Source organism: Schistocerca americana, chromosome 4 (assembly GCF_021461395.2).
Source record: "Schistocerca americana isolate TAMUIC-IGC-003095 chromosome 4, iqSchAmer2.1, whole genome shotgun sequence".
Lineage (NCBI taxonomy): Eukaryota > Metazoa > Arthropoda > Insecta > Orthoptera > Acrididae > Schistocerca > Schistocerca americana.
Genome location: NC_060122.1, coordinates 493867579 through 493894894, shown reverse-complemented (window position 1 = coordinate 493894894; position 27316 = coordinate 493867579). Strand labels below are relative to the sequence as shown.

General features: G+C 43.4%; 1 protein-coding gene across 1 annotated transcript in view; it reads left to right on the top strand.

Annotated features, from left to right (window-relative positions):
• Positions 1–27316, top strand: part of LOC124613576 — an 896539-nt gene that overhangs the window by 710781 nt on the left and 158442 nt on the right. The window contains exons 4-5 of the mRNA XM_047142291.1: positions 13164–13221; positions 27031–27193. Coding sequence (XP_046998247.1) covers positions 13164–13221; positions 27031–27193 — 221 coding nt within the window. The remainder of the gene's footprint in view (positions 1–13163; positions 13222–27030; positions 27194–27316) is intronic.

Sequence of the window (27316 nt, the reverse complement as noted above, 5' to 3'; positions counted from 1 at the left end):
TTAATAGTTTCGCTTAACACATTGTTTGAGCTTTTAATTAAACACTCATCGTTATTTGGTTTTATGCGTGATGAAGCCATTCTAAAGAGCTGAAGTTTGTGACCTGACCAGACGTGCCAGTCCACAACATTTGAAAAAAGATGCAATGCCATGTGTTGATGTAACAAGTAAATGCCTTAGTTTTCTACATCTCAACGGCAAATATTCATAGATGCTATTTGCGTGGACGAATACCGATGAAATCAAACCTATACGTTGCTTAATGTTCCACAGAATACACAAATGAAAACGAATACGATATTGAAGAAGAACAATGCAATTTTCCTTCGGAGATGCATGCTTGTTCGAAGCAACAGGCGCTGAGGCGACTACGGCCGTTATGAAATACATGACATGTACACTGATCAGCCAGAACATTGTGACCACAGACCTACTATCGATATAAACCTGGCGAGGCATGACTGCTAGTCAGACACACGCAGATGCATGTAGCATCAGTGAGGGTGCTGTCCGCGTGTAGAGTGGGAAAGGCGCGTGATCTATCTGAGTTTGACAGAGGGTCAATTGTGATGGCCCCGAGAATCGACACGAGCATTTCGGAAGCTGCACGACTTGTCGAGTGTTCGAGGAGAGCTGCGGTGTCTCCAACACGTGAAGCAATGAGGATGAAACCCGTCCAGACGTCGTGGGGTTGTGCGGCCAACCCTCATTACAGATATCGAGCGTCGAAGCCTGGGTAGACTGGTAAAACAGGATAGGGGGCCAGCTGGGCAGAACTAATATCTGACTTTAATTCTTGGCAGAGTACAACTGTATCTGAACACTCAGTGCACCGATCTCTCGTAACGATGGGCCTCCTCAGCTGACGACCCATGTATGTGCCAATGTTAACCCCACGATATCGGCAACGCCGACTGAAATAGGCACGTAATCATCGGCACCAGACGTTGACATAGTGGGAGAGCATTCCATGGTCTGACTAATCCCAATACCCTCTTAATCATGCCGATGGCGGGGCACTAATCCATCGTCTTCCCCGGGAACAGCTCCTTGACACCTCTACTGCGGGACAGAGACATCCTGGCGCTGGCTCCATTATGCTCTGGGAAACATTCAGGTGGGCATCCGTGAGTCCAGTGGAGCTCGTCCAAGACACCATGACGGCCAAGGAGTATCGTACACTGGTTGCAGAGCACGTACACCCCTTCATGACGATCCTGTTTCCCGATGGCAGTGGCATTTTTCGACAAGATAATGCTCCATGTCACAATACCAAAACTGTGATGGAGTGGTTCGAGGAACACAGTGGAGAGTTCCAGTTCATCTGCTGGTCCACCAATTCGACAGATCTGAACCCGATCGAACACATGTGGGATGTGATTGACCGTGTCGCCAGAGCTCATCGCCCCCACGCGGAATTTACGGGAATTAGTTGACTTGTGTGATTGGGTGTGGTACCAACACCCTCCAGAGACCCACCGAGGCCTCATTGCTTCCATGACATGACGCGTCGCCGCTGTTATCCGCGCCAAAGAAGGACAATCCAGCTGTTAGGTAGGTGGTCATAATGTTCTGGCTGATCAGTGTATTTGGAGTTGCAAATACGAACAACCATCAGCTGTATAAATGAATAAAAACAATGAAAATTTATTCCAAAGCGGCACTCTAATCGGGATTTCCTGCTTTACGCCAACAGTCGCCTTAACTGCTTTGGCTACCCGCACATGACTCACGGGCAGTCCCAAATTTCCATATGTCGTCGTTCCTGCATCACGACCTGTACCCGTACACATTTTGTTTAATTCCTGTACAGGAAAGGCCATTTTAATTGAAAGTTTCCACTTGGTATCGGTGGATAGATACGATATTTCAGTGCTAGTGTTGTTAAGAAAAATCGCCGTAGTGCCTATTTCTTCGGAATTACATAATTTGTGTACGACTAAAGGATGTGACGCAGGAGCGATGATATATGGAAGTTAGGGTTTGCCCGTGAGTGGCCAAACCACTTAAGGTTACCGTTCACGTAAAGTGGGGAATCCGGGCTGGAGTTCCGGTTCTGCAAAAATTTTCATAGTCGTCATTCCCTCACACAGCGGATGGTTGTCCATATTCGGCACTGCAAGTACTTTTCATGTGTGAGGTAACGGCGAGTTGTGGCTCCGTGAAAATGTTCTAAGTTCGGACTTGGCGTGGCCATGCAAGGGGCCTCTCGGCGGGCCGCGGCCCGGCAGCAACCACGTGGTGCCAAACGTTAGCTTAGCAAGAGGGGTAGCCCCAGCACTTGGTCCAGCCACGTGGCTGGGAATTCCGTGGTGACGCTGTGTCGATGAAGTAGACATGCTGGGGGTGCCAAAGTTGGCGGACTTTGTGAAACATTAATGGTAGACATTTCATAGTTCGTATAGAAATTAATAGTAGCCAGAGGGATCATGATACCTTAAAAAGAATCATGTACGTTACCATTATTTGCACGACAATTCTGATGGTGTAATTAGATTTTCAATATCTGTATTAGTTTAAAGTTTAGTATTTGACAATAAATTATACAAGTAACACCACTATCAATCGCGTCAGGCCTTAAGTACTCTACAGTTACACGAAAAAACGGTAGCAGCATGTTTATAAATATATTTATTCATCTATGTCTTTGTTTATCTCTGATATATACTATTCATGAAGAAATTGGTTAAATATTTACTGTGTTTTAGAAAGCACAGAGACATTAGGTTACTGGCCTACCTTCTGGTCTGTCCCTTTGATATATGTTTATTTAATTTGTTTATGTATTTAATAATGTGTGTTAGAGCGTGTTTATGGTCCAGCCATAGGAATATTTATTTAATTTCAAATTACTTAAATGTAAATCCAGTATTTCGAATGTGTTTCATTATGTTTGTGTGGGTGCGGTGGCTTGAAGGCATGGCGCGAGCGCTCTAGATAATCACAGCGCTCTTGAATGGGGAGACTGGATGGAAGCGGGAGAAGAGTTCTGGACAGTCGCACAGGACATGGGGAGGCTGGGACAGTACGGCGCGGGGGACGCACGGTCGCGAGAGAGACTTGGAGTGTGGAGCAGTTTGCACGCGGTTGCGAGAGATAGAAATACTTCGGAGTGCGGACTTGTGAACTTGTGAGATATCCGTGGCTTCTACAGTGAAGACGTAGTTTGCGTTTAGAAGTGAATATCTAGCGGGCTACGTTGTTTTTCATAGCTAATTAGGTGCAGTAGGAATCTATCGTTTACCTGTTATTCAACTTATATTTTATTTAATTGCTGAACCATCGACACCAATAAGTGTTTTGCAGAAATATACTGCATTCTCAAAAGTACTTCTACTATCGTACTCATCATTCAAGTCGTTAAGATAGTACCTGCAGATTTTATTTAATAGCGAACTTTCTACGTTAGATTCGCAATTGCCGAGTGATAGGATCCTTCGACCAATCGATTCATGTGTCTATTTACACTGTATACTGTAGACTCAGCAGTATTTGGCTTGTAATGCCGCAACTAGGTATTCCAGCCCCTAGACAACGAAACCAGCCAAAACTTTTAGCATTTCAACACCAAGTCAGAGGGTGCGTAGTTGAGGGCCACACCACACCACCACTCATTTCATTTTATTAGAAAGCCCGCACATGTATGCCATCGTATTCCTTATAAGAACTGTACGTTAACCGATAAACGTAGTCATTTCAGAAGATGAGCTGATATCAGTGCTTTTAAGTTCCGTAACAGCATACTCTATATATTGCGGCTCGTGACTGCAGCCCTCTCCAAAGGCAACCACTAATACGTCGAACAATATCCCTCTATCGGTCACCCAGTATGGCTTTCGCTTCAACTTCTCTGCAGATGATCAAGTTCTTCATCTCCTAACCAAACAATACAAGATGTCTTGTTGCTCACTCTTCCTCTCACTAAATACTGAAAAAAACTAAGAAAGTATACACCATTCCGGTTTCCTGTACAAATTCCGCTGGTGTGTACTTTAATTCACCGAACTGTATCTTTCTGAATTACCGTCCGTTCTGTGTAACAACAGCCGGCCGGGGTGACCGAGCGGTTCTAGGCGCTACAGTCTGGAACCGCGTGTCCGCTACGGTCGCAGGTTAGAATCCTGCCCCGGGCATGAGTGTGTGTGATGTCCTTAGGTTAGTTAGGTTTAAGTAATTCTAAGTTCTAGGGGACTGATGACATCAGAAGTTAAGTCCCATAGTGCTCAGAGCCATTTTTGTGTAACAATAAACAGCACCCATCCCTGAATCTCCAAACAACTGTCGATATGCCCCAAAGATCTGTACTGTCGCCACTAGTTAATTTTCTATACACTCCCTCCCTCCCACAATCTACCAGAATGTGCTGACAACGGAAACGTCCTCGCCACACACGGATCCTCTACTCATGCCAACAACCGCTGCTGCTACATCTCCGCAACTACGTCTCGACGTATAAACAGTGTTACCTACCCACGGAGCCCACAAAAAAAACAGACAACATTTATAGGGAAAATCACTAGTCTTCCGTCGCCGAGACTAGTCCACTAAATTAAAACACCAAAGAACTTTGAGCTAATACTCACTCAAACACTAAGCTTGAGCACGTCACGTCGTGCAAGTATTTGGAGGTGACAGTAAGAAGTGATATGAAATGGGACGATGACGTAAATTCAATGATAGGAAAGGCGAATGGAGGACTTACGATGTTGAAAGGGTGTTGGATAAATGTGAGGTGCGTTCGATAAGTGATGCAACATATTTTTTCTCCGACAATTTCGGTTGAAAAAATGCGAAATTTGTTGTGGGACATCGTGGAATTTTTCCGCTTCAGCCCCTATAGCAGCATGAAGTTCCGATTGGTGGCGGCGCTATTCATAGCATCAAAATGGCGTCTGCAACGGAGGTGCGTTCCAAGCAGAGAGCTGTCATTGGGTTTCTTTCGGCAGGAAACCAGAGCACCACAGATATCTATAGGCGCTTGAAAAATGTCTGCGGAGACCTAGAAGTGAAGAAAAGCATGGTAAATCGTTGGGCGAGGAGTCTTTCATCATCGTAGCAAGGTCCCGCTAATCGGTCCGATCTCCCGCGTACCGGCCGGCGGCACACAGCTATCACTCCAGCAATGTTGGAGAGTGAGGACACACTCATTCGAGGTGATGGACGGATCACAATCAAACACCTCGCTACACAACTGGACATTTCTGTTGATAGTACCGACACAATCGTCCATCGGTTGGAGTATTCAAAGGTGTAAGCCAGCAGGGTTCCTCCCTGACTTACAGTAGAACATAAACAGCAACGAAGGACCATGTGTTCAGAATTTATTACGTGTTACAAGGGAGGTTATTGATTCAGTAAGACGTTGGCTCCGACGTCGACCAGTAGAGTGACATCATGCTGGCATACAGAGCCTCTCAGTAAGGCGGCGTAAGGCCAATGTATTGAACGGAGATTATGTTCAAAAATAGCGTTTTGTAGCCAAAAGAGTGGGGAATGATATGGTGTATTGAATCCTGAATAAAGCCAACCAACCTTCAGAAAAAAATGCCATGCATTACTTACTGAACGCCCTTCATACAATACATTTGTAGAGCAAATCGCATATAAGATCAAGTGCCAACAATTCAGGAGTATTGGTTCAGTGCTTGGAGTCCTTCAACTCATCCTCACGTCCACCAGGGTTGCAAGGACCTCCATTCTTCCCAAGTATTACCGTTCGGTCCAAAATCTGGAGGGCATACACTTTACCTCGCTTGCAATAAGCAAATACGTTCTACGTCACGGATCCTGTACCTAGTCATAAAATTCCCACGCCTCTTAAAACACCTTGAACATCTCCGTATGTCGTACATTTCCCGTGAAGTCGAGCCCCAGCAACCTATTTTACGTCTCATCCACAACAAGGCGCACCTCTATGAATACGTCCCACTTTCTCTCTACATTCCCTCGTTTCCAAACGTAACATAAATCGCCTCTTCCCACCCCTCACCCCCCACCCATCCCTCCCAGATTATGGTATCACCCACGAGATCTACATTTTCTATAAAACATAACGCACCACACTGCTCTCACTCCCAGATAATGGCTTCAATCCTTCTTTTCCCCATACCAAGTAGGCATGACAACGGACATCATGTGAATCCAAAAGTGAACTACTAGGATTGTATGAGGTAGGTATAGGACATCAAAAGGTCTAACAGGAATTCTCGGGAAACATAAACAGGAATCCTTGGGAAAAAAGGTCCTAAAAGGTACATTTAGGGAGTCTGTATTCGAAGAAGACTCTGCGACCATTGTGAGAAGATAAATTAGGTCGCATGCAGAGACATACAGAGAGTCATTTTACCCTAACTCAATACGCGAACTGAGTAGGAAAGAAAGTAGATAATACTGGTACGATGTATCGTCCGCCAAGCTCTGTTCACTGGCTTGTGGAGCATAAATGTAGATTTAGATGTAATAGGCAGGAGAGCAGTGTGCTAAGCCCTAGGTCCTCCTTTCTGATGTCCAGCAGAATGTATGAGATAGCCTTCGCTCGGCATATGGTGACCGTCTGCATCTGATCGCTGTCTTCTGTTTTTGTTACATCAGACAACAAAGGGAGGTGGTTGGAAGGGCATATGAATGGAGAATATGTGGAAGGTTGAGATAAGACAAAGAAGAGCTAGAAGATAAATGCAATTAAATATTCAGTAGATTTTATGTCCTTCGAAGTTAACATCCTGGTGAATGCCGGTGACAGAGAGATGATAACGCCAGTTGGCTCTGAGTAGTTTCGACAGGAGAAATAAGTCATGCTGCTCCATCATTACGTTGTACCAGTACATTCTCCGTCACAAATGACTTAGAACGCAATGCTTATCTGGGCGAATTCTTTTGTATACATATTCTTGATTATAATACTTGCGAATCCTGTCTTAATGGACCCTCAGAATACTTCATGACAGTTACGTAATTGCTAGTAGCTACCATTCAGATAAGTAAGAGAATAGAGATTCGTATGACTTGTATTTGGTTGGTGCATAAGTTCCAAACGCTTTTGTTTTGCATGTTGATACTCCGGTTTTTATGGGTTTAATTACGGATTGTCAATTTTTATTTGTAGTTCACTGTTGCTATTTGAGTTTAAACATTGTCATTTCACCATTTGTATAAAATGAGTGCAAGTGGAGAATTCGGAACATTTCCGACGTATTCTTCTGTTTGAGTTCAGTAGGGGGTGACAGCAGCGGAGGCAGCCAGAAACATTTGGCCTGCGTGTGGACATAACGCCACAGGACAGAGCACCGTAAGAAAATGGTTTTCTCGTTTTAAGAGCATCGTTCTGACATTAGTGACTCTACACGTTCGGGAAGACTTTCAGGGTTTGATGACGATCGTTTAAAACGCATTAATCCGCAATGATCCACGCTAGTGTACTCAAGAACTGCCAAATGCGATGAACTGCGATCATTCCACAACTGTGTAATATTTGCATGCAATAGGGAAGGTTCAGAAATCGTGTGTACGCTCCAAGCCAAAATCAGGGGGTGGCCATATATGCATCTCTGCCTGATCATCTTCATTTGGTTCGTGAACAACACCGACCATTCCTATCCTGTATCGTTACTGGTGACGACAAATGGCGTCTTTATTGTAACATAAGGAAAAGAAAGGACTGATTGAGCCCAAACAAGGCAGCATCTCCTCGTACAATGACCTGCGAGCATCCACAACATATAATGTTACGCGTCTGGTTGAACAGCGGCAGTGTGCTGTACAACGAAGTGCTTCCTCGAGGTGTAACCATCACTGCTGACATTTATTCTCCACAACTAGGGAGACTGCGCGAAGTGATGCTACTCCACGATAACGCGTGCCCGCATTCTGCTAAACTGACAAAAAAACACTATACAGTAACTGGGTTGGGAAGTCACTTCGCACCAACCTTGCTCACCTGACCTTGCGACCTCAGATTTTCACCTTTATCGCTCTCCATCGAACAGGCTTCAAGAAACTCCTCGGATAAAAATGCGCTCCAAAATGTGATCTCTACAGTCACGGAATGGAAATTTACCCGAGCGGTGGCAGACTATTGTAAATTATGGAGGGGAATACATTACTGACCATCAATATTCTCTTAAGTGTACATCTTGTGTATGTTAAACTTACGCACGCTACGAACTTATGCGCCAAACTAACATTTGTATGATCCTGAAAATTCGAGAAGGATGTATGTGATATCGCTTACTTCTTTCATTTTTAGTGCAAAATGTTGCCATTTCTCCCACTGATACACCATTACAAGTGTGATTTGAAAAGTTCTTTGACTTTTGAAGAAGTATGGCCATTTTGATGGACTATACTCACGCATGCTTTCGAAAATGGTTTCACAGTCTAAACTGTCCAATAATGGAAACAAATTAAAATGAGGTATGATAAATTGTTACCATTCGAATAGTTTATGGTGGATCTGGATGCAGTTATAACCAAAATATGCATTTCTTTATCTTAGTAGAAAGTACTTGTCTGTTGTCATGTAGGTACGCCAATCTGTAGAAGCTGATTTTCACAGGTGAGAGGAACAGCGTAACGCATAGCGCAGAGAGCGTTGGCTCATGGGATGTGGAGGTGAGCCACAACCGGATCTACTTCGAGCGCTGGCTTAAGCAGTATTGGTTCGGTATAAGGGTCATCCTTAATATGGTTTCTAGGCGTGTTTCCTGACTTGTCTTAACTAATACAGGACACGTTCGCTACTGCCGTCTCAGGAAGAAAATACATGAACCACCAGGAATGAAGCGTGTATTGTAAGCAGGCAGATGGCACAACCGTCTCCCTTAAATTAAATAAAGTCAGAGGTATTCGACCACAAAATTAATATAAAAATAAAGGCGAATACGTGCCTGAGTGATTTTTGTTCATTAATAGAATGTGAAGGAAAGAAGATAATTTACGTCATTTCTGTATTTTGCAGCGTGACGTACCCAAATAACAATTAAAGCTAAGGAACGAATAACACGCTTCATATCGCCATATCATGATGTTACCCGCCCCGTAACCAACAGCAATCACTCGTATTTGTGTTAACAACGCGTTAAATCTCTTGAATCTCGTTTGAATGCTGTTATAATGTGTGTATATTTGTCTTTCAAAGACTTCAAAGAAGTCGTGTGAAGTGAATGAATCTGTCTGCCTTCCAAAGATGGCAAGGCGAGCGGGAATGTCAATGGCAAGACGCTCGGCTCGTGCATCACGCAGATGGCTCTGCTTGGCTGTGACATCAGCTGCTTGCGCTTCCATCCACGTATAGCCGCACAGCAGAGTGAAGGCGCATCGCCCATAAAGTATACGAGACGTACCCGTGTGACCCACGCGATGGATGCGTGCAGTCTAGCGAGAGCCATAAAGCCGTCTTATGCACAGCCCATAAAAAAAAGAAAAATAAATTGAGCGGCTCGACGGCGGTACGTCTTTAAAATCCTCACCCTGTACTAATCTACATCTAAATGTTCATAGATACTACACAAGCTACCGTACGGTGGGTGGCGAAGAGTGCCCAGTACCACTAATAGTCACTTCCTTTCCTGTTCCACTCGCAAATAGAGCAAGGAAAATCAACTGTTTATACGCCTCCGTGTGAGTCCTCATTTCTCGTATCTTCGTGGTTCTTACGCACAGTGTACGTTGGAGATAATAGAGCTGTTCCAGTATTGTTTCTCTAAAACAAGGTCGCCTCCCGTTCAGGAATTCTCGTTTGAGTTCGCAGCATGCGTCCATCATCAGGTACCTACCTGCTACTTATAAATCAAGTATTAATTGCCAGTGCATGTGAAGAGATGAGAACATTTGTTGCTAGGTGTACCAGTGAGGTTATGTTCCGAATATTACTGTCCCTGTCCAGGAAAATTATTTTAATGTGCAATATATGCACAAGGCCTGAAATGTTCTGTCAATGATATCAAGACTTACAAACAAAATACTTTTGCTGGCCTCAATGTAATCACCGGAAGTTTTCAACACATTTCTGATATCGTTTGTAAAGCTGTCGAAAACTGTCAGGAAACTTTTTTTGTGGAATCTCTCGATGCACAGTGGTCACGAGTCACTGGATATCCGCATCAGTATAGGAAATGAGTCGTGGTGCTTCCAGTAGGATCCGGAGACCAAGCGATAGTCAATGGAATGGTGTATATCGTCTTATCCGCCTGCCAGAGGAAGCTGGCTCACAAAATCCAAGATTAAGATGATGTTGATCGCCATTTTCGACAGCAAGGGCTTGATCCATCACGAATTTCTGTCGGAGGGAGATGGAGAGGACGGGAAAACAATGCTATTGACTGTCGCTTGGTCTTCTGGTTGTATTGGTAGCGCCAGGTTTTATTTCCTGTAAAGATACAGATATCTAACAATGCCTGATAATGGTGCTTCGTGTGTTTTCATGAGAAGCGTTTGCTAATAGTATCCAACAGCTTTACAACCGATGTAAGAAGTGTCTTGTAGCTGAAGGTGATTACTGCGAAGGCAAGCAGAGGTATTTCGTGTGTAATTTTTATCTCGTATATTTTTCTGATACCATTCACCGAAATTTCCAGACACACATTATGCATGTACACTGCGCAATACAATTAAAGGATCACTTTTCGAAACTCCGTAACTGTCTCCCATTGCTACACAGAAGTTTGAAATTTGGATCAAAGGTGCCTACCACATTCCTCTGTATTGCTGCAAATGCCTTGTGCCATGTGACGTCACCGTTTGGCTCAGCTTCAAACGACAAGGTATAGGTACATGCGAAAAAAAGACCACATCTCAAAAGTTCATGTGAGGTGTAAGGTGAGTTAATGATATCACATTAGCAAAGGACGTGAAACTGGAGAACTGAAAAAGCATAAAAATCATTTGCTGCTTGAGATCACGCTCAAATTTCGTCGAATGGTTTTGAAATGTCCCTAGGTGGTTGTACCGTGTATACCAGAGCAACAGTCCAGAGGAATGCGACCCCGTTCATTGGGGTTCTACATATACATCTACATGGTTACTCTGCAATTCACACTTAAGTGCCTGGCAGAGGGTTCATCGAACCATTTTCATACTACATCTCTACCATCCCACTCTCGAATGGCGCGTGGGAAAAAGGAACACCTAAATCTTTCTGTTCGAGCTCTGATTTCTCTTATTTTATTATGATGATCATTTTTTCCTTCGTAGGTGGGTGTCAAAAAAATATTTTATCATTCGGAAGAGAAAGTTGGTGATTGAAATTTCGTAAACAGGTCTCGCCGCAAAGAAGACCGCCTTTGTTTGAGTGACTGCCACCCCAACTCGTGTATCATATCAGTGACACTCCCACCCCTATTGCGCGATAACACGAAACGAGCGCCCTTCTTTGCACTTTTTCGATGTCCTCCGTCAATCCCCCCTGGTAAGGCTCCCATACCGCGCAGCAGTATTCCAGCAGAGGACGGAAAAGTGTAATGTAGGCTGTCTCTTAAGTAGGTTTGTCACACCTTCTAAGTGTTCTGCCAACAAAGCACAGTCTTTGTTTCGCCTTCCCCACAATATTATCTATGTGGTCTTTCCAATTTAAATTGCTCGTAATTGTAATTCCTAGGTATTTAGTCGAATTGACAGCCCTTAGATTTGTGCGATTTATCGCATACCCAAAATTTATCGGATTTCTTTTAGTACCCATGTGGATGACCTCGCACTTTTCTTTGTTTAGTGCCAATTGCCACTTTTCACGCCATACAGAAATTCTCTCCAGTTCATTTTGTTATTGGAACTGATCGTCTGATGATTTTACTAGACGATAAATTACAGCGTCATCTGCAAACAATCTAAGGGGGCTGCTCAGTTTATCACCCAGATCATTTATGTAAATCAGGAACAGCTGACACTACCTTGCGGAATTTCGAATATCATTTATGTTCTACTCGATGATTTACCGTCTATCACTACGAACTGTGACCTCTCTGAGAGGAAATCAGGAATCCAGCCACATAACTGAGACGATACTCCATACGCACGCAATTTGATTAATAGTCGCTTGTGAGGTGCGGTAGCAAAAGCCTTCTGGAAATCTAGGAATATGGAATCGATCTGAGATCCTTAGTCGACAGCACTCATTACTTCATGGCAATAAAGAGCTAGCTGCGTTGCACAAGAACGATATTTTCTGAATCCGTGTTGGTTATGTATCAATAAGTCATTCGGGTTGCAGGCCCACGATGTGCTTAGAGAAGGGTTGAATCGACCGGGAGGTGTCAGGAGTGTCCGAGGTTGTCCAGAACGTATCCTGTTACTCGACACACTGCAAAGTGTCGTTTTCGATCGCGAAATGTTTGGATACGAATGCCGCAAGGAAGGGATGGTTTCATTGACGTCCCTTATGCCACACCCTCATGCTTTTTAGTATAGTTCCTGAGCGACAGTGTGTCTGAAATGTTTTCCTCGGTCATCCATAAGAAAACTGCCCGATTTCAACGCCGGGTACCGCAAATCTGTCTTCCATCGAAGAGACGTGAAGAGAAGAGGTGAAATGTCGGTCAGAGGGCGTGTAAGACCATTCCTTCATGTGACAGGTGCACAGTGGCATTGGCCAGAATTGTGGTGAAATTTGGAGCTAATGTGACATCATTAACTCACCTTACACATCACTAGAACTTCTGAGCTGTGGCGTTGTTTCCGCATGTGTCGACACCTTGCTGTCTGAAGCGTCGCCAAGCCCCAGGGTGACGTCACAGGGTGGCACGCTTTTTCAGCATTACAGAGGAAGATTGTAGGCACCTTAGAACCAAATTTAAAATTTCTGGGTAGACTATTATGGGGTTCCGATAAAGTGAGCCTTTGGGTTGCGCGGTGTAAATTTAAATACTGTTGACATTATATTGACTTACGCCTTGTGGGAATATATCATTATCTGGTACACGAACCCCAGGAAGAAACACAACACCATCACCTCACGCATTTGTTTACATGCCACGTATTCACCAATGCTGAGGTATTATATACTCTTAACTGCAATGAGAATGTGTACGCTAAGAATATAGGCATTATTTGTACAAGCGCATTTGCATATGGGATTACTGGGTGTCCTCTGCCTAATGAATATTGCATAAGATTTCCTTAATTTTCAAAGATCGCGATTCAAATTTCAATTGTTTCTTTTTTATATGTTGCAGACGACGACGACAATATGGACAACCGCATATCACCGCCGTCTGCGTCGCTCTACGAGAGGTGAGTGCGCAGCCACGCAAAATGAACCGCAACAACAACCAAACAAGTTGTTGAAAGTCTCTTCGGGTTTGCTACCGGATCCTCAAATCAACTCGATTAAATATTTCCGCGACCCAACTGTTCGCTGTCTTCGGGAGAGTGCTGCTTCGCTGGTAAGTCCCGCTGAGAACCAACGCCAGGCAGCAAATCCACGTCCTATACAGGCATCCGTACCGTGCACAGCATATGCGCCGCCCATCACAGCTGCTGCCCTCCAGGACTTAGCAGGTGGCACCGCCCTAAGTAGAACACCGGCGGCAGCGATATATCGCACTCAGAGACGATTTTCAAACACTCGGACTGCCCGTACCGTTCCGCTTTGATGCGGGGTAGTACATGACTCCACGTCCTGCTAAGAGGAAACCCATCGTCTCTATTAATTAAATTATCTTCCAACCTAATTTCAATTGCCTCTTTATAGACACTGTTCCAAAAACAGAAAATGTTGGTAACTATCACAGTCCCTCACTTGAGCAGTGTTCTACTACTGCCCATTTTTTCGGCTGTTGTAACCTCGTATGACGGCCATGTACCACACACCTGTCATGAACTGTGCGAGTCGAACGGCCTATATAAACCTTCCCACATTGACACGGAATTTTGTATACACCGGGTTTCTTAAGTCCCAAATCATTTTTCACAGAACCGAGTAGTGTCCTAATCTTGGAAGGTGAACACACTCTTATTGTTAAAATTCCTTAAAATACTTCCAATCTTAAAAGATATGCCCCCAGAATAAAGAATAAAGACAACCGATCTATGTTCCTCTTTATGCACCTCCGGTGATGGTGCAAAATCTATAATCTTGGAGGACAGCAACCGTGTTGGGCGGCGCATGCGCCGTGTACGGTATGGATGCCTATCTAGTACATCCATTTGCATCCTAGCGTCAGTTCTCAGAGGAACTCATCAGCGAAGCAGCACTCTCCTGAAGATGGCGAACAGTTGGATCGCTGAAATACTGAATCGCGTCTATTTTAGGATCCGGCAGCAAACTCGAAGAGACTTTCAAGACTTATTACGCCGGGAAAGCCTACGAAGACACAACAAAAGAAGTTGTTTCCATTGTTCGTAAATGGTGAATGTGGCAGCTGTCGGACGCAATTGCTTAAGCATTACTATATTCAGGTATAACAGGATTCAAATCTCCTTTCGGCTACCCTGATTGAGACTATTCGTGACTTTCCCAGTCGGATTGTAGCCTATCGCGATTGCGGTTTATCGTATCGCGACATTTCTGCTCGTGTTGGTCGAGATCCAATGATTGTTAGCAGAATATGGAATCGGTGGGTTCAAGAGGGTAATACGAAATGCCGAGCTGGATCCCAACGGCCTCGTATCCCTAGCAGTCGAGATGACAGGCATCCTATCCTCATGGCTATAACGGATCGTGCAGCCACGTCTCGATCCCTGAGTCAACAGATGGGGACGTTTTCAAGACAACAACCATCTACACGAACAGTTCGACGACGTTTGCAGCAGCATGGATTATCAGTTCGGAGACCATGGCTGCGATTGCCCTTGACGCAGCATCACAGACAGGAGCGCCTGCGATGGTGTACTCAACGACGAACCTGGGTGCACGAATGGCAAAACGTCATTTTTTCGGATGAATCCAGGTTCTGTTTACAGCATCATGATGGTCGCATCCGTGTTTGGCGACATTGCGGTGAACGCACATTGGGAGCGTGTATTCGTCATCGCCATACTGGCGTATCACCCTGCGTGATGGTATGGGGTGCCATTGGTTACACGTCTCGGTCACCCCTTGTTCGCATTGACGGCACTTTGAACAGTGGACGTTACATTTCAGATTTGTTACGACCCGTGGCTCTACCCTTCATTCGATCTCTGCGAAACCCTACATTTCAGCAGCGTAATGCACGACCGCATGTTGTAGTCCTGTACGGGCCTTTCTGGATACAGAAAGTGCTCGACTGCTGCCCTGGCCAGCACATTCTCCAGATCTCTCACCAATTGAAAACGTCTGGTCGATCGTGGCCGAGCAACTGACTCGTCACAATACGCCAGTCACTACTCTTGATGTACTGTGGTATCATGTTGAAGCTGCATGGGCAGCTGTACCTGTACACGCCATCCAAGCTCTGTTTGACTCAATGCCCAGGCGTATTAAGGCCGTTATTACGACCAGAGGTGGTTGTTATGGGTACTGATTTCTCAGGATCTATGCACCCAAATTGCGTGAAAATGTAATCACATGTCAGCTGTAGTATAATATATTTGTCCAATGAATACCCGTTTATCATCTGCATTTCTTCTTAGTGCAGCAATTTTAATGGCCAGTAGTGCATAACATTTATTATACCACTAAACGTTCCTACGGGTCACACCATGATCTCAGATGGAAAATTACGCTGTGATGTGAAAATCTGTTTCATTTGCGTTTAATTATCAAATGCAATCCTCATAACGCGGTCATTTATGGAAGAAATAATTACAAGGACCTCCAGCCACCCGTCGCCTATACCGTACAAAAAGTGAAACAGTCACGAGCTGTTTATCATTACAGATATTTCAGTCTTGTGTTAGGGCCGGATAAAAATTATCCTCACTTGGGTTGTTCTGAAAATCAGCCTTATGCAAACACCATTTGTTTATTTTTTATTTTATATATTTACCCAGACTTGTTTCGACACTTTTTGTAATCATCTGTGGGTCAATTTTTTTATTTCTGTAAAGTATAACATCAGATTTATAATAATTTATCTATTTTAGGTAGAATTACAATATGTGGATTTTGCTTTTTTTAGACGCCTACCTTAAAATTACATCGCTAAATGAACTGCATTACATTACATCTGTTTTTGTGAGTTTTTTCATCGTTTTTTTGACAGCATGTCATCTGCAAACTAGCCATGCAGAAAATTATTGTGTATTTGTGAAGAATTGTTTCGTGGGTAAAGCTTACCTCTACCCACGGAACAGTTCTTCACAAATACGGAACAATTTTCTTCATGGCTAGTTTGCAGGTGACATGCTGGCATAAAAAAGCTATCAGAAAGGGCACAAAAACCGATGTATAAAAATTCAGTTCATTTAGCGTAAGCCTACAGTCCATAAATTATTATAAATCTGATATTGTACTTTACACAAATAAAAAAATGACCCACAGAAGATGACACATACGTGTCGAAACATGCCTGGGTGAAAAAATATATAAAGTAATTGTGTTTACATAAGGCTGAATTTCAAAACAACCCAATTAGTCGTAAACATGGAAGAAACCTTAGTAAAACGAGTCTACTCCTCACTTAAAACTGACTTTTATTTCGATCGCATTTCATTATGTAAATCAAATGAGTTAACTGCGATTTTAAAAATCATCCAGGATCACTAAAAACTTTAGGTGCTGTATAATACAAACTGTAGAGGATCCAGAATTAACTATTTTAATGTAACGAACGAATGGCCGGTAATGATATCTCCAGACAGTAGGGAATCTTGAATGAACAACGTGTGTCACGTATTTGTTTGTAAACTGCTTATATTTCGTAAGAAACATCAGTCTCCGCATCGACATTGGTGGCACTACATCAAAAAAAAAAAAAAAAAAATTGTCCGGGTGCGAATAGGACTCGCGCTCTGATAGTCCCGTAAAATTAATTATGTCTATAAACAGTTCATCCATCCCGAGATCGAGAATCTCCACGATTTTTGCTTTTTATCGATACTGAAACTGGCAAGATCTCGGTCCCGGTAATTCCAAGACTTTCGAAAATGTTTATTTTTAATTTTGAAGTCGAATAACAAATGACAAAAGAAATAGTTTTTCGCCTGATGTAATTAAAAATTAACAATTCTCTGATTTTTTTTCCTTTGTTTGTACTGTGAAAGCTTGCTTCTTGACAAATTCCCTGATCCTAGGTCCACAGGAAATACCCTATCGGTTTTTATGAGTGAGTTTTCGAGTATCAGTATATGTAACATAAATGACCGTATCTTTTGATCTCATTGACTTAGAAGCTTGATTTTTTTACACCGCCAAGGAACTATATCCCTTAACATTCTACTCTGTACGTCTACTAGTTTCTGAGAGAAAGCGGTCTTAACATACGGACGGACAGATGGGCAGTTCGATTAACAATGACAATTTTTTTCGTGTGATATAATGACAAATAAACAGTTTTCGGATTTTTTTTCTTTAGTTGTACCCTGAAACCTTGCTTGTTGCCAATAGGTTTTGACGAGTGAGTTTGCGGGTATCCAAATATGTGACATAAATGGCCGTATCTTTTAATTCCATTGACTTAGAACCTTCCATTTTTATACGACCAAGACACCGTAGATCTTAGTATGTGACATAAATTTCTACTTCGTAAGTCTATCTATTCCTCAGAAAATGGGTCTTTTACAGTCGAACAGACAGACAACTGTGTGTTGTTGTATGACTGAGGTAAGGAACCTCTACAATACACAGTAGTTTGTGACGGGCTCACGATGACGTCCACTATTCCTTACAGTTTATGGGTGAATGTAGATTGTGAAGTATTACTCATAAAAAGAATTTGAAGACGTACTTGTAACGTATGGCGTAGCATTTAGCAGACTGAAGGTCCGAAAAACCAAACGAGTGTACCGACAAATGTTCAGCTGCAGGCGTCTTCCTAAGGGGGAGGAATGTATCGTCATCGATAGAAACTTACGAAAAACTTGGTGGTCAAAGTTGCAGAGAGGTGGCCAAAGTTCTCGACAAATAATGGTTCGCACAGCAGTATTTTTAGAAGATCATATTGTGTCATTAGGGAGAAAGTTCATCAGCAAGCCTTAATGCGGAGAGTATGGAGCAACAAGAACACAAGCAATGTGGGCATGCAGTGGGGTCAAACCAGGGTTCAGTTTGGTCAATAGATTACCACATAATGCACATGTTGAAAATACTGGTCGTCATTTCAAACATTTGCTATGAGCTTAAGTTGTAGCATTACGGCGAAAGTTGTTTACGTTACAAAGAAACAACTAAATATTCATTTCTCACCATCAGTCCCTTGTGATAAAGTACCCAGTTTAGGGCCGTCTACAATCTAAATAATTTTGAATCTATAGGTATTGTTGACAGTGGATTTTACGGGACATTTAAAAGTACATTAAGATGATAATGATGATGAAATTCGTGAGGACATTGAGGGTGAAGTTGATGGTGGAGTTGATGGTTTAGTTGATGGTGGAGTTGACGACGATACTGCTACGATATGAAGGCGATGCTGGTGATGGATGCAAACAATCACGTTCATAATGCAGGCAAACAGATGTTTTCCACAATGTGTACCCTAAAAATACATAAAGTGGCATTTAATAGTGATTGAGAAATGGGAAATGAGGAGGAGAAAGGAGAAAAGAAAGGATAAGAAGAGGCTAGGGTGTAATATTGTTGGTTATTGTTGATAGAAAATCAGTATATCAGGATAGATTGGGAGACAGCTGGAGCTGTGTCTGACAAAGTGGATAAAGCATGGACATTCATGGAAAGTGGGATATGTCTGTAGTGTACCAGCAGGGTTCTTGAGTTGGAGGATATTGGATGCGGAGTATATTCACAAGTCGCCAAATATGATTAGTCGATCACGCAGCAGTCTTAATGTATCATTCACCATTCACATACATTGCACCAGCAATCTTCTACCCATCGGTAGGATATCAAGGACGTTTTGAGAAACAGATTATGTTTTATGAGCATCCTTTACTAACACCCATTAACACCTCAATGGTGGCTGTGTATTTAGTTGATATGCCGTTGTGAGCAGTCACCGCGATCGTCATCGGAATGACGTTATCTATTACCCCTAAAAGAAATAAGTGTCATCTCAACATAATGACAGAGATACATTATATGAAGACGTCATCACAAAAATCAAAACTTTGTTGTTGAGTGTAGCACTGCAAGAACGTAAGTAGTCCTGGTGTGAGATAATAGATTTCCGATCTCAAATGCTGGCTATCAACAAACGAAGTTTATTCGTAGGATCCATGCAACTGAATGTCCTCCGTCCTTAAGTAGGTCAAAATTTTTGTCAATTTCAAACGAATGAATTCCGGTCCCAAATAAAACTGGTGCCTCTCGACTGCTTTCAAAACGAGAACATGTTGATTTGACCTGCAAGTTCTCCAGGTCCGTACTCATTGGGCGTCTTGAGGAGTATATAGGCCGATAGTTTCTAGAAACAACCAATTTGTCGAGTCTAAAGTACTAGCAGCAACATTTATACAATGATCATCCTCCACTCGTCTCTTGAATCTTTATCCATTCTTACCTCCTCATCTCATTGTGCAGGAGCTAATTTAATACACCAGCCCGATAGATCACTGTTAGCAGTATTACATGCCATGACTTCCGCAGACACCACCGCGCGGTTTGGAACTTAGCGCATGCTACTAGTTCCACTTCTGGTGATCAGAAAGTGCTCGACAGCAACGCCCCTTTCGTTTCGTTCTTTGCTGACTTCTGAGGATGAAGATTTTTCCACCACTTTGATTCCGAGCAGATGTTTCCAAGTTGAGTGTCACCGTATTAGTGTGCGTTAGCGGTCCCAGCCACGGCAAGTGGTGGCTCAAACCACGTGCGTCATTATAAAAGGGAACTGCTGGTTGGGACAAATAAAAGTGTCCTAAAGAACAGAGTTTCGGAGTACAAAGAAACACAGCAGAGGTAAGGAAATACAGTACCAACCTGACTATAGCAGATGCTGATGTGATCACCATTCATTTCTTGGCACTTTTAGGTCAGTAAGTGGCTGAAGGCGGATGGAACCTGGGCTGCTGGAATTTTTGCAGCCGTATCCGAAATGCTCTGTTGCAGTTCTTGAAGACTATGAGGGTTGTCGCGATACACCTTGGACTTGAGGGCTCCCCACACAAAGTAATCGCACACTAACAGATCGGGCGACCTGGGTGGCTAGCTAGGCTCTGATAACAACTCTGTCAGACGTGAAGATTCTGTAAATATACTCCAAAGTGAGGCTGGCTGTATAGGCAGCTGCTCCATCCTGTTGGAAGTAACTGTAGGTTTTTCCTCCTCCGTTAATTCTGCCACAAGTGTTTCCAAAATGTTGGAAATGTAACGCGCCGAAGTCAGCGTCTAATGAAAGAATGTGGGACCAATAATACGGCGTTCAGACACTATACAGCAAACCCCAACCTTCTGATCATGCAGAGGTGTTTCGTGGAAATTATGCGGAGTCTCCACTGCCAAGAACCTGTGACTCTCTGAGTTGACGTAACCAACGTAACAACTCAGGTGAAACTAGGCTTCATCAGCCATAAAAAGCAGATCCATGTCCAAGCCATTTAGTGTTATCTCAGTGATCAGCCACTCATAAAACTGGAGGCGCTAAAGAGCAGTTACTGGTTTTAATGCATGAACAACAGATACTCGGTAGGAATGCATGTGCAGGTCCACACATGGGCAGATGGAGTATTCGTCCGTATGATTTGTGACAGGCGTTGGTTTGATTTAGTAGGACTCTGTAGCATCCTTGGCGATCTGCAGCCACATTTTCTGGTATTTTCTGGTGTGCGGGCACGTTTCCAAATGTTTTTTGAGTTGATCAAAACAGATCCTATCTGACGCCATTTTCGGACTAAGCGTCGCATGGAATTCTTTGCTACCACTTTGACACCACTAAACTTCTCAGCAAGCAACTGACCATACTCTTTTCATGACTTTGTTGTCACGTAACTTTCCACAACGAACACCTGCTGTTCCAGCTGATACCGTCATCCCCTTTGCACTGCTCCACTCACTCTGACACAGTCTGCACTATGCTTTGAACCGATGTATATCACGTGGCGGGCGTACAAATGGTGAGCTCGTCATAGGGTGTGGTTGTATGCATACATTCACGTACAATCGTATCCACTCGACCGAATCACTTTTATTTGCTCCCACGCTGCACTTAACCGAGGATAACAGAATGTGAAGACCCTTCTATCCTATCCTAAGCAAATATTTCCATTTTTGCTGTGTTGTTGTTGTTGTTGTTGTTGTGGTCTTCAGTCCTGAGACTGGTTTGATGCAGCTCTCCATGCTACTCTATCCTGTGCAAGCCTTTTCATCTCCCAGTACCTACTGCAACCTACATCCTTCTGAATCTGCTTAGTGTATTCATCTCTTGGTCTCCCTCTACGATTTTTACCCTCCACGCTGCCCTCCAATACTAAATTGGTGATCCCTTGATGCCTCAGAACATGTCCTACCAACCGATCCCTTCTTCTGGTCAAGTTGCGCCACAAACTTCTCTTCTCCCCAATCCTATTCAATACTTCCTCATTAGTTATGTGATCTACCCATCTAATCTTCAGCATTCTTCTGTAGCACCACATTTCGAAAGCTTCTATTCTCTTCTTGTCCAAACTATTTATCGTCCATGTTTCACTTCCATACATGGCTACACTCCATGCAAATACTTTCAGAAATGACTTCCTAACACTTAAATCAATACTGGATGTTAACAAATTTCTCTTCTTCAGAAACGCTTTCCTTGCCATTGCCAGCCTACATTTTATATCCTCTCTACTTCGACCATGATCAGTTATTTTGCTCCCCAAATAGCAAAACTCCTTTACTACTTTAAGTGCCTCATTTCCTAATCTAATTCCCTCAGCATCACCCGATTTAATTAGACTACATTCCATTATCCTTGTTTTGCTTTTGTTGATGTTCATCTTATATCCTCCTTTCAAGACACTGTCCATTCCATTCAACTGCTCTTCCAAGTCCTTTGCTGTCTCTGACAGAATTACAATGTCATCGGCAAACCTCAAAGTTTTTATTTCTTCTCCATGAATTTTAATACCTACTCCGAATTTTTCTTTTGTTTCCTTTACTGCTTGCTCAATATACAGATTGAACAACATCGGGGAGAGGCTACAACCCTGTCTTACTCCCTTCCCAACCACTGCTTCCCTTTCATGTCCCTCGACTCTTATAACTGCCATCTGGTTTCTGTACAAATTGTAAATAGCCTTTCGCTCCCTGTATTTTACCCCTGCCACCTTTAGAATTAGAAAGAGAGTATTCCAGTCAACATTGTCAAAAGCTTTCTCTAAGTCTACAAATGCTAGAAACGTAGGTTTTCCTTTCCTTAATCTTTCTTCTAAGATAAGTCGTAAGGTCAGTATTGCCTCACGTGTTCCAGTGTTTCTACGGAATCCAAACTGATCTTCCCCGAGGTTGGCTTCTACTAGTTTTTCCATTCGTCTGTAAAGAATTCGTGTTAGTATTTTGCAGCTGTGACTTATTAAGCTGTAGAGCACTTAAAATCGTAGTTCACCCCTAATGAACGAATCATCGGTATACTTTGCCTTCTATAAAATTAATAAGCATCGTTATGCATCCTCCAAAATGTACAAGCGTCGTAAGTGTGACATGTTCGTAAGTGGAGTTATGAAGGTAGATATCACTGCATGCTTGAGAACTAAGACTTAAAACTACTAAACTTATATCGTTAATTTGTGATTGCTTGTGCATTCATACACACCAAAGCTTCTTTACACTCGAACATGTGTTAAAAGTGAACGTTCAGGACGAGTTTTACAAGCCTGATAAATGTCGATATTATGTCCAATAAGTAATGGAGAAAGAGCGATCATTTTCCGTAGTTGAGCCTCAAACCTATTGGGTCTTGATTGCAGTAAACATTTTAATGAGCGATTCAGGCTTCTAACTTGACATCTTCAAATACACTCTACAAACTGCAGCTGTAACGTGTCATTCAGTATCCGCTAATTGGCGTTATATAGCATGTCCTGTGGGAGCATGACGACTCTAATTAGGCGGTATGAATTGACACTTCATAGGTATAACGAAGCGAAGACAGCTAATTAGCCATGAAAGGTAATTATTGTGATCATGACAGTAAATAAATTTCGTATTTATATATATCTGGATAGGTTTTATGGACAAAGACGCTCTCCATAAAAAGCTGCTTTGACCTAATACTAATTTCACATTCAAGCGGCTCAATCGAAGAAGGCTCTTTACCCTTTGTCAAAGCCCAGAAAATTAGTCCAGGAAGTCAAATTAATATTTAAGGAACTCCCTCCCCCCCCCCCCCCCCCCAGGGTGAGTACGAGTTTCTGAAGACAGCAGAATCAACAATACTGAAAGGCCCAAGGGTATGGAAACCACTACAGTTACATCCGCAGGAGGTTCTTTCTGCTCATTTGTATTATCAGTTTGATTCCAGAAAAAGTTTCTGAGCGTAAACAAGCTCACAATCTCTAGATTGGAACTGAGCAAGGAAATCACAAAGTTAAGAATTAAGAAAAGAGAGAGAACGAGAGAGAGAGCATATTGATCGGACGCTTATTAAGTAACAGTTCCTTAAAGTAGGATGTAACATAAGCAAGCAAAGCGAAGGACTGGAAGATTTAACACAACCTGAGCTATTGCTAACAGTTTACTGACGAACTTTATTTCGCTGAACCGAAACTGACAAATCTGGTAACATATTGTTGTGCATGCGACCAGTCGTTCTCGCGATTGATGGTTAATTCTCAAGAAGAATCTTTCTGACCATTACGCTTTCATTCATTACGAAACATTATTAACGGCCTGCTATATAAGGAATGAAAAACAGTTTATAGCACCCGTGGACAATGAGCTCGTCAAGGAGGAAGCAAAAACTCGAATAAGGTAAGGATAAGAAGTAGCAGCTGCGACATTAACAAGGAGGAAGCAAAAACTCGAATAAGGTAAGGATAAGAAGTAGCAGCTGTGACATTAACAAGAACTACGACTCAGAGGCTTTCTGAACCGGTTCCTAATGTCATCTGGAACCTCTGATTTGAAGATGCTCTTATAGACTGAACCGGTTACCCAAATCAAAAATAAGCACTTCATTGTGATTTTGACTGATCTTTAGGGTTCCGTGCCACACTCTTTAAAAACGGAAACCTTATAGGATCGTGATGTGTTGGCAAATGTGCCAACACCTTGTAGATAGAGGAGGCCGAAATGCACGCTATCTAACGCAGACGGGCGTGAATTCTGGAACAGGATAAGTAGTGAATGGTAGCAAGAAAAGTACGTTGCTTTGGGAATACTTAACTTTTATATAGTCCTTTGGTTTACAACGTTCTTGATGAGACATTTCATACGATAACTATCAAACTATGTAATGCTAATGGCGCCTTGCTAGGTCGTAGCCATGGACTTAGCTGAATGCTATTCTAACTGTCTCTCGGCAAATGAGAGAAAGGCTTCGTCAGTGTAGTCGCTAGCAAAGTCGTCGTACAACTGGGGCGAGTGCTATTCCGTATCTCGAGATCTGCCTTGTGGTGGCGCTCGGTCTGCGATCACACAGTGGCGACACGCGGGTCCGACATGTACTAAATGGACCGCGGCCGATTTAAGCTACCACCTAGCAAGTGTGGTGTCTGGCGGTGACACCACAGATAGCTTTTTTGTCCATCTGTCTACCTGTTTCTGGAATGAAATTTTCACTCTACAGCGGAGTGTGCGCTGATTTGTCTACCTGTTTGTCTGTCCCACTGTTAAGAACACTTTTGTATCAAGTTCAAATTTATGTCACGTATTAAGAGCTATGGTGCCTTAGTTGTGTAAAAGTTTTAAGCTTCTACGTCAATGCAATCAAAAGATACGGCCATTTATGTTACAAATTTTGATACTAGAAAACGCATTCTTCGATCCTGATAGGGTGATTCCAGTTAACCAGTTGAGCTAGATAATGAAATTTGGCAACGAGCAACGTTTCAGAGTAAAACTAAAGCAAAAATCCGAAGATGGTTAATTTTTAATTGTTTAACACAAAAAATATTTTTGGTCATTTTTTATCGGTCTGCCTGTCTGTCTGTTAAGATCCTTTTTCTCTATGTACATACTAAGGCCTATGGTCCCCTAGCGGTGAAAAACTTTAGCCTTCTGAGTCAATTCAGTCAAACGATATGGCCATTTGTATCATATACAATGAAGCGCCAAAGAAATTGGAATATGCATGCATATTCAAATACAGAGATATGTAAACAGGCAGGATACGCCGCTGCGGTCGGCAATGCCTGAAGCATTTGTTAGATTGGTTACTGCTGCCACAATGGCAGGTTATCAAGATTTGAGTGAGTTTGAACGTGGTATTACAGTCGGCGCACGAGCGGTGGGACACAGCACGTCCAAGGTAACGATGGATGATTATCCCGTACGAACGTTTCATGAGTGTACCGTGAACATCAGGAATCCGGTAAAACATCAAATCTCCGACATCACTGCCGCCGGAAAAAGACCCTACAAGAACGGGACAAACGACGATTGAAGAGAATCGTTCAACGTGACAGAAGTGCAACCTTTCCGCAGATTGCTACTGATTTCAGTGCTGGGACATCAACAAGTGTCAGTGTGCGAACCATTCAACGAAACATCTTCGATATGGGCTTTCGGAGCCGACGGCCCACTCGTGCGCCCTTGATGGCTGCATGGCACAAAGCTTTACGCATCGCCTGGGCCCGTCAACACCAACATTGGAGTGTTGATAATTGGAAACATGTGACAAAAGTGCAACCCTTCCGCAAACTGCAGCAAATTTCAAAAATGGTTCCAATGGCTCTAAGCACTATGGGACTTAACATCTGAGGTCATCAGTCTCCTAGATTTAGAACCACTTAAACCTAACTAACCTATGGACATCAAACACATCCATGCCTGAGGCAGGATTCGAACCTCTGCGACCGTAGCAGAAGCGCGGTTCTGGACTGCAGCGCCTAGAACCACTCAGCCACAGCGGTCGGCGCTGGAGATTTCATTGGTGGGCCATGAACAAGTGTCAGCGTGTGAACCATTCAACGAAACATCACCTATGTGGGCTTTTGGAACCGCTCGTGTACCCTTGATGACTGTACAACACGAAGCTTTACGCCTCGCCTGAGCTCGTCAACATCGACATTGGACTGTTGATGATTGGTAACATGTTGCCTGGTCGGACGAGTCTCATTTCAAATTGTATCAAGCGGATGGACGTGTACTGGTATGGAGACAATCTCATAAATCCATGGACCCTGCATATCAGCAGGGGACTGTTCAAGTTGGTGGTTGCTCTGCATGGTGTGGGGCGTGTGTAGTTGGAGTGATATGGGTCCCCTGATACGTCTAGATACGGTTCTGACAGGTGGCACATGTGTAAGCATCCCGTCTGATCACCTTCATCCATTCATGTCCATTGTGCATTCCGACGGACTTTGGAAATTTCAGCAGAACAATGCGACATCCCAAACGTCCAGAATTGCTAGAGAGTGGCTCCAGAAACACTCTTCTGAGTTTAAACACATCCGCTGGCCAACAAACTCCGCAGACATGAACATTATTGAGCATATCCGGGATGCCTTGCAAAGTGCTGTTCTAAAGAAATTTCCAGCCCCTCATAGTCTTACGGATTTATGGACAGCCCTTTAGGGTTAGATCTGCTTGACGATAGGACTGGTTACATCAGCAATGTTTGCGAAGTCGTGGCAGGAAGTCGAGTATTACGTAGAAATAGGCTTACTGGTAACGGTGCTCACGTGGAAGTCTAGTAAAGTTCTCGGAGTAAATACAATGAAATAAACGCAATAGTTTCGAAGATATGTACGTTTGTTTTTCGTCACATCATTCCCGGCCACCCTGTACTTTAAATGGTAGTTGCTGCTGATGGGAAGAGTTCAGTTCTTTAGCGAACACTCTGTAGTTTATAGGTAGCTAGTGTCATCAGCTTGTAAGCACTGTGCTGGTGAGCAGTTCAGAGAGCCGGTGGTGTGACGTGTCCGCAGGCTGCCATCGCCGCCCCCGCAGCGCCGCCCACAGCAGGCACGCAGACGGATGAGGCCGGCCGGCTCTCGAGAGGGCGTCTTCCGCACCTCCGGCCACGGCAGCGTGCGCATCCCTTACCCGGGGGCCCACGTCCACGTCAACAACGACGCCCCTTCGCGCAAGGTAAGCACGCCAAAATGCCGCATCAAATGTGTGAGCAACCGATACCGACTCTGTCCTAAGCGTCTCCAGAAACTAAGACTACCATCTTTGTGTTTGCACTAACCATTTTACAGGGCACTTTGC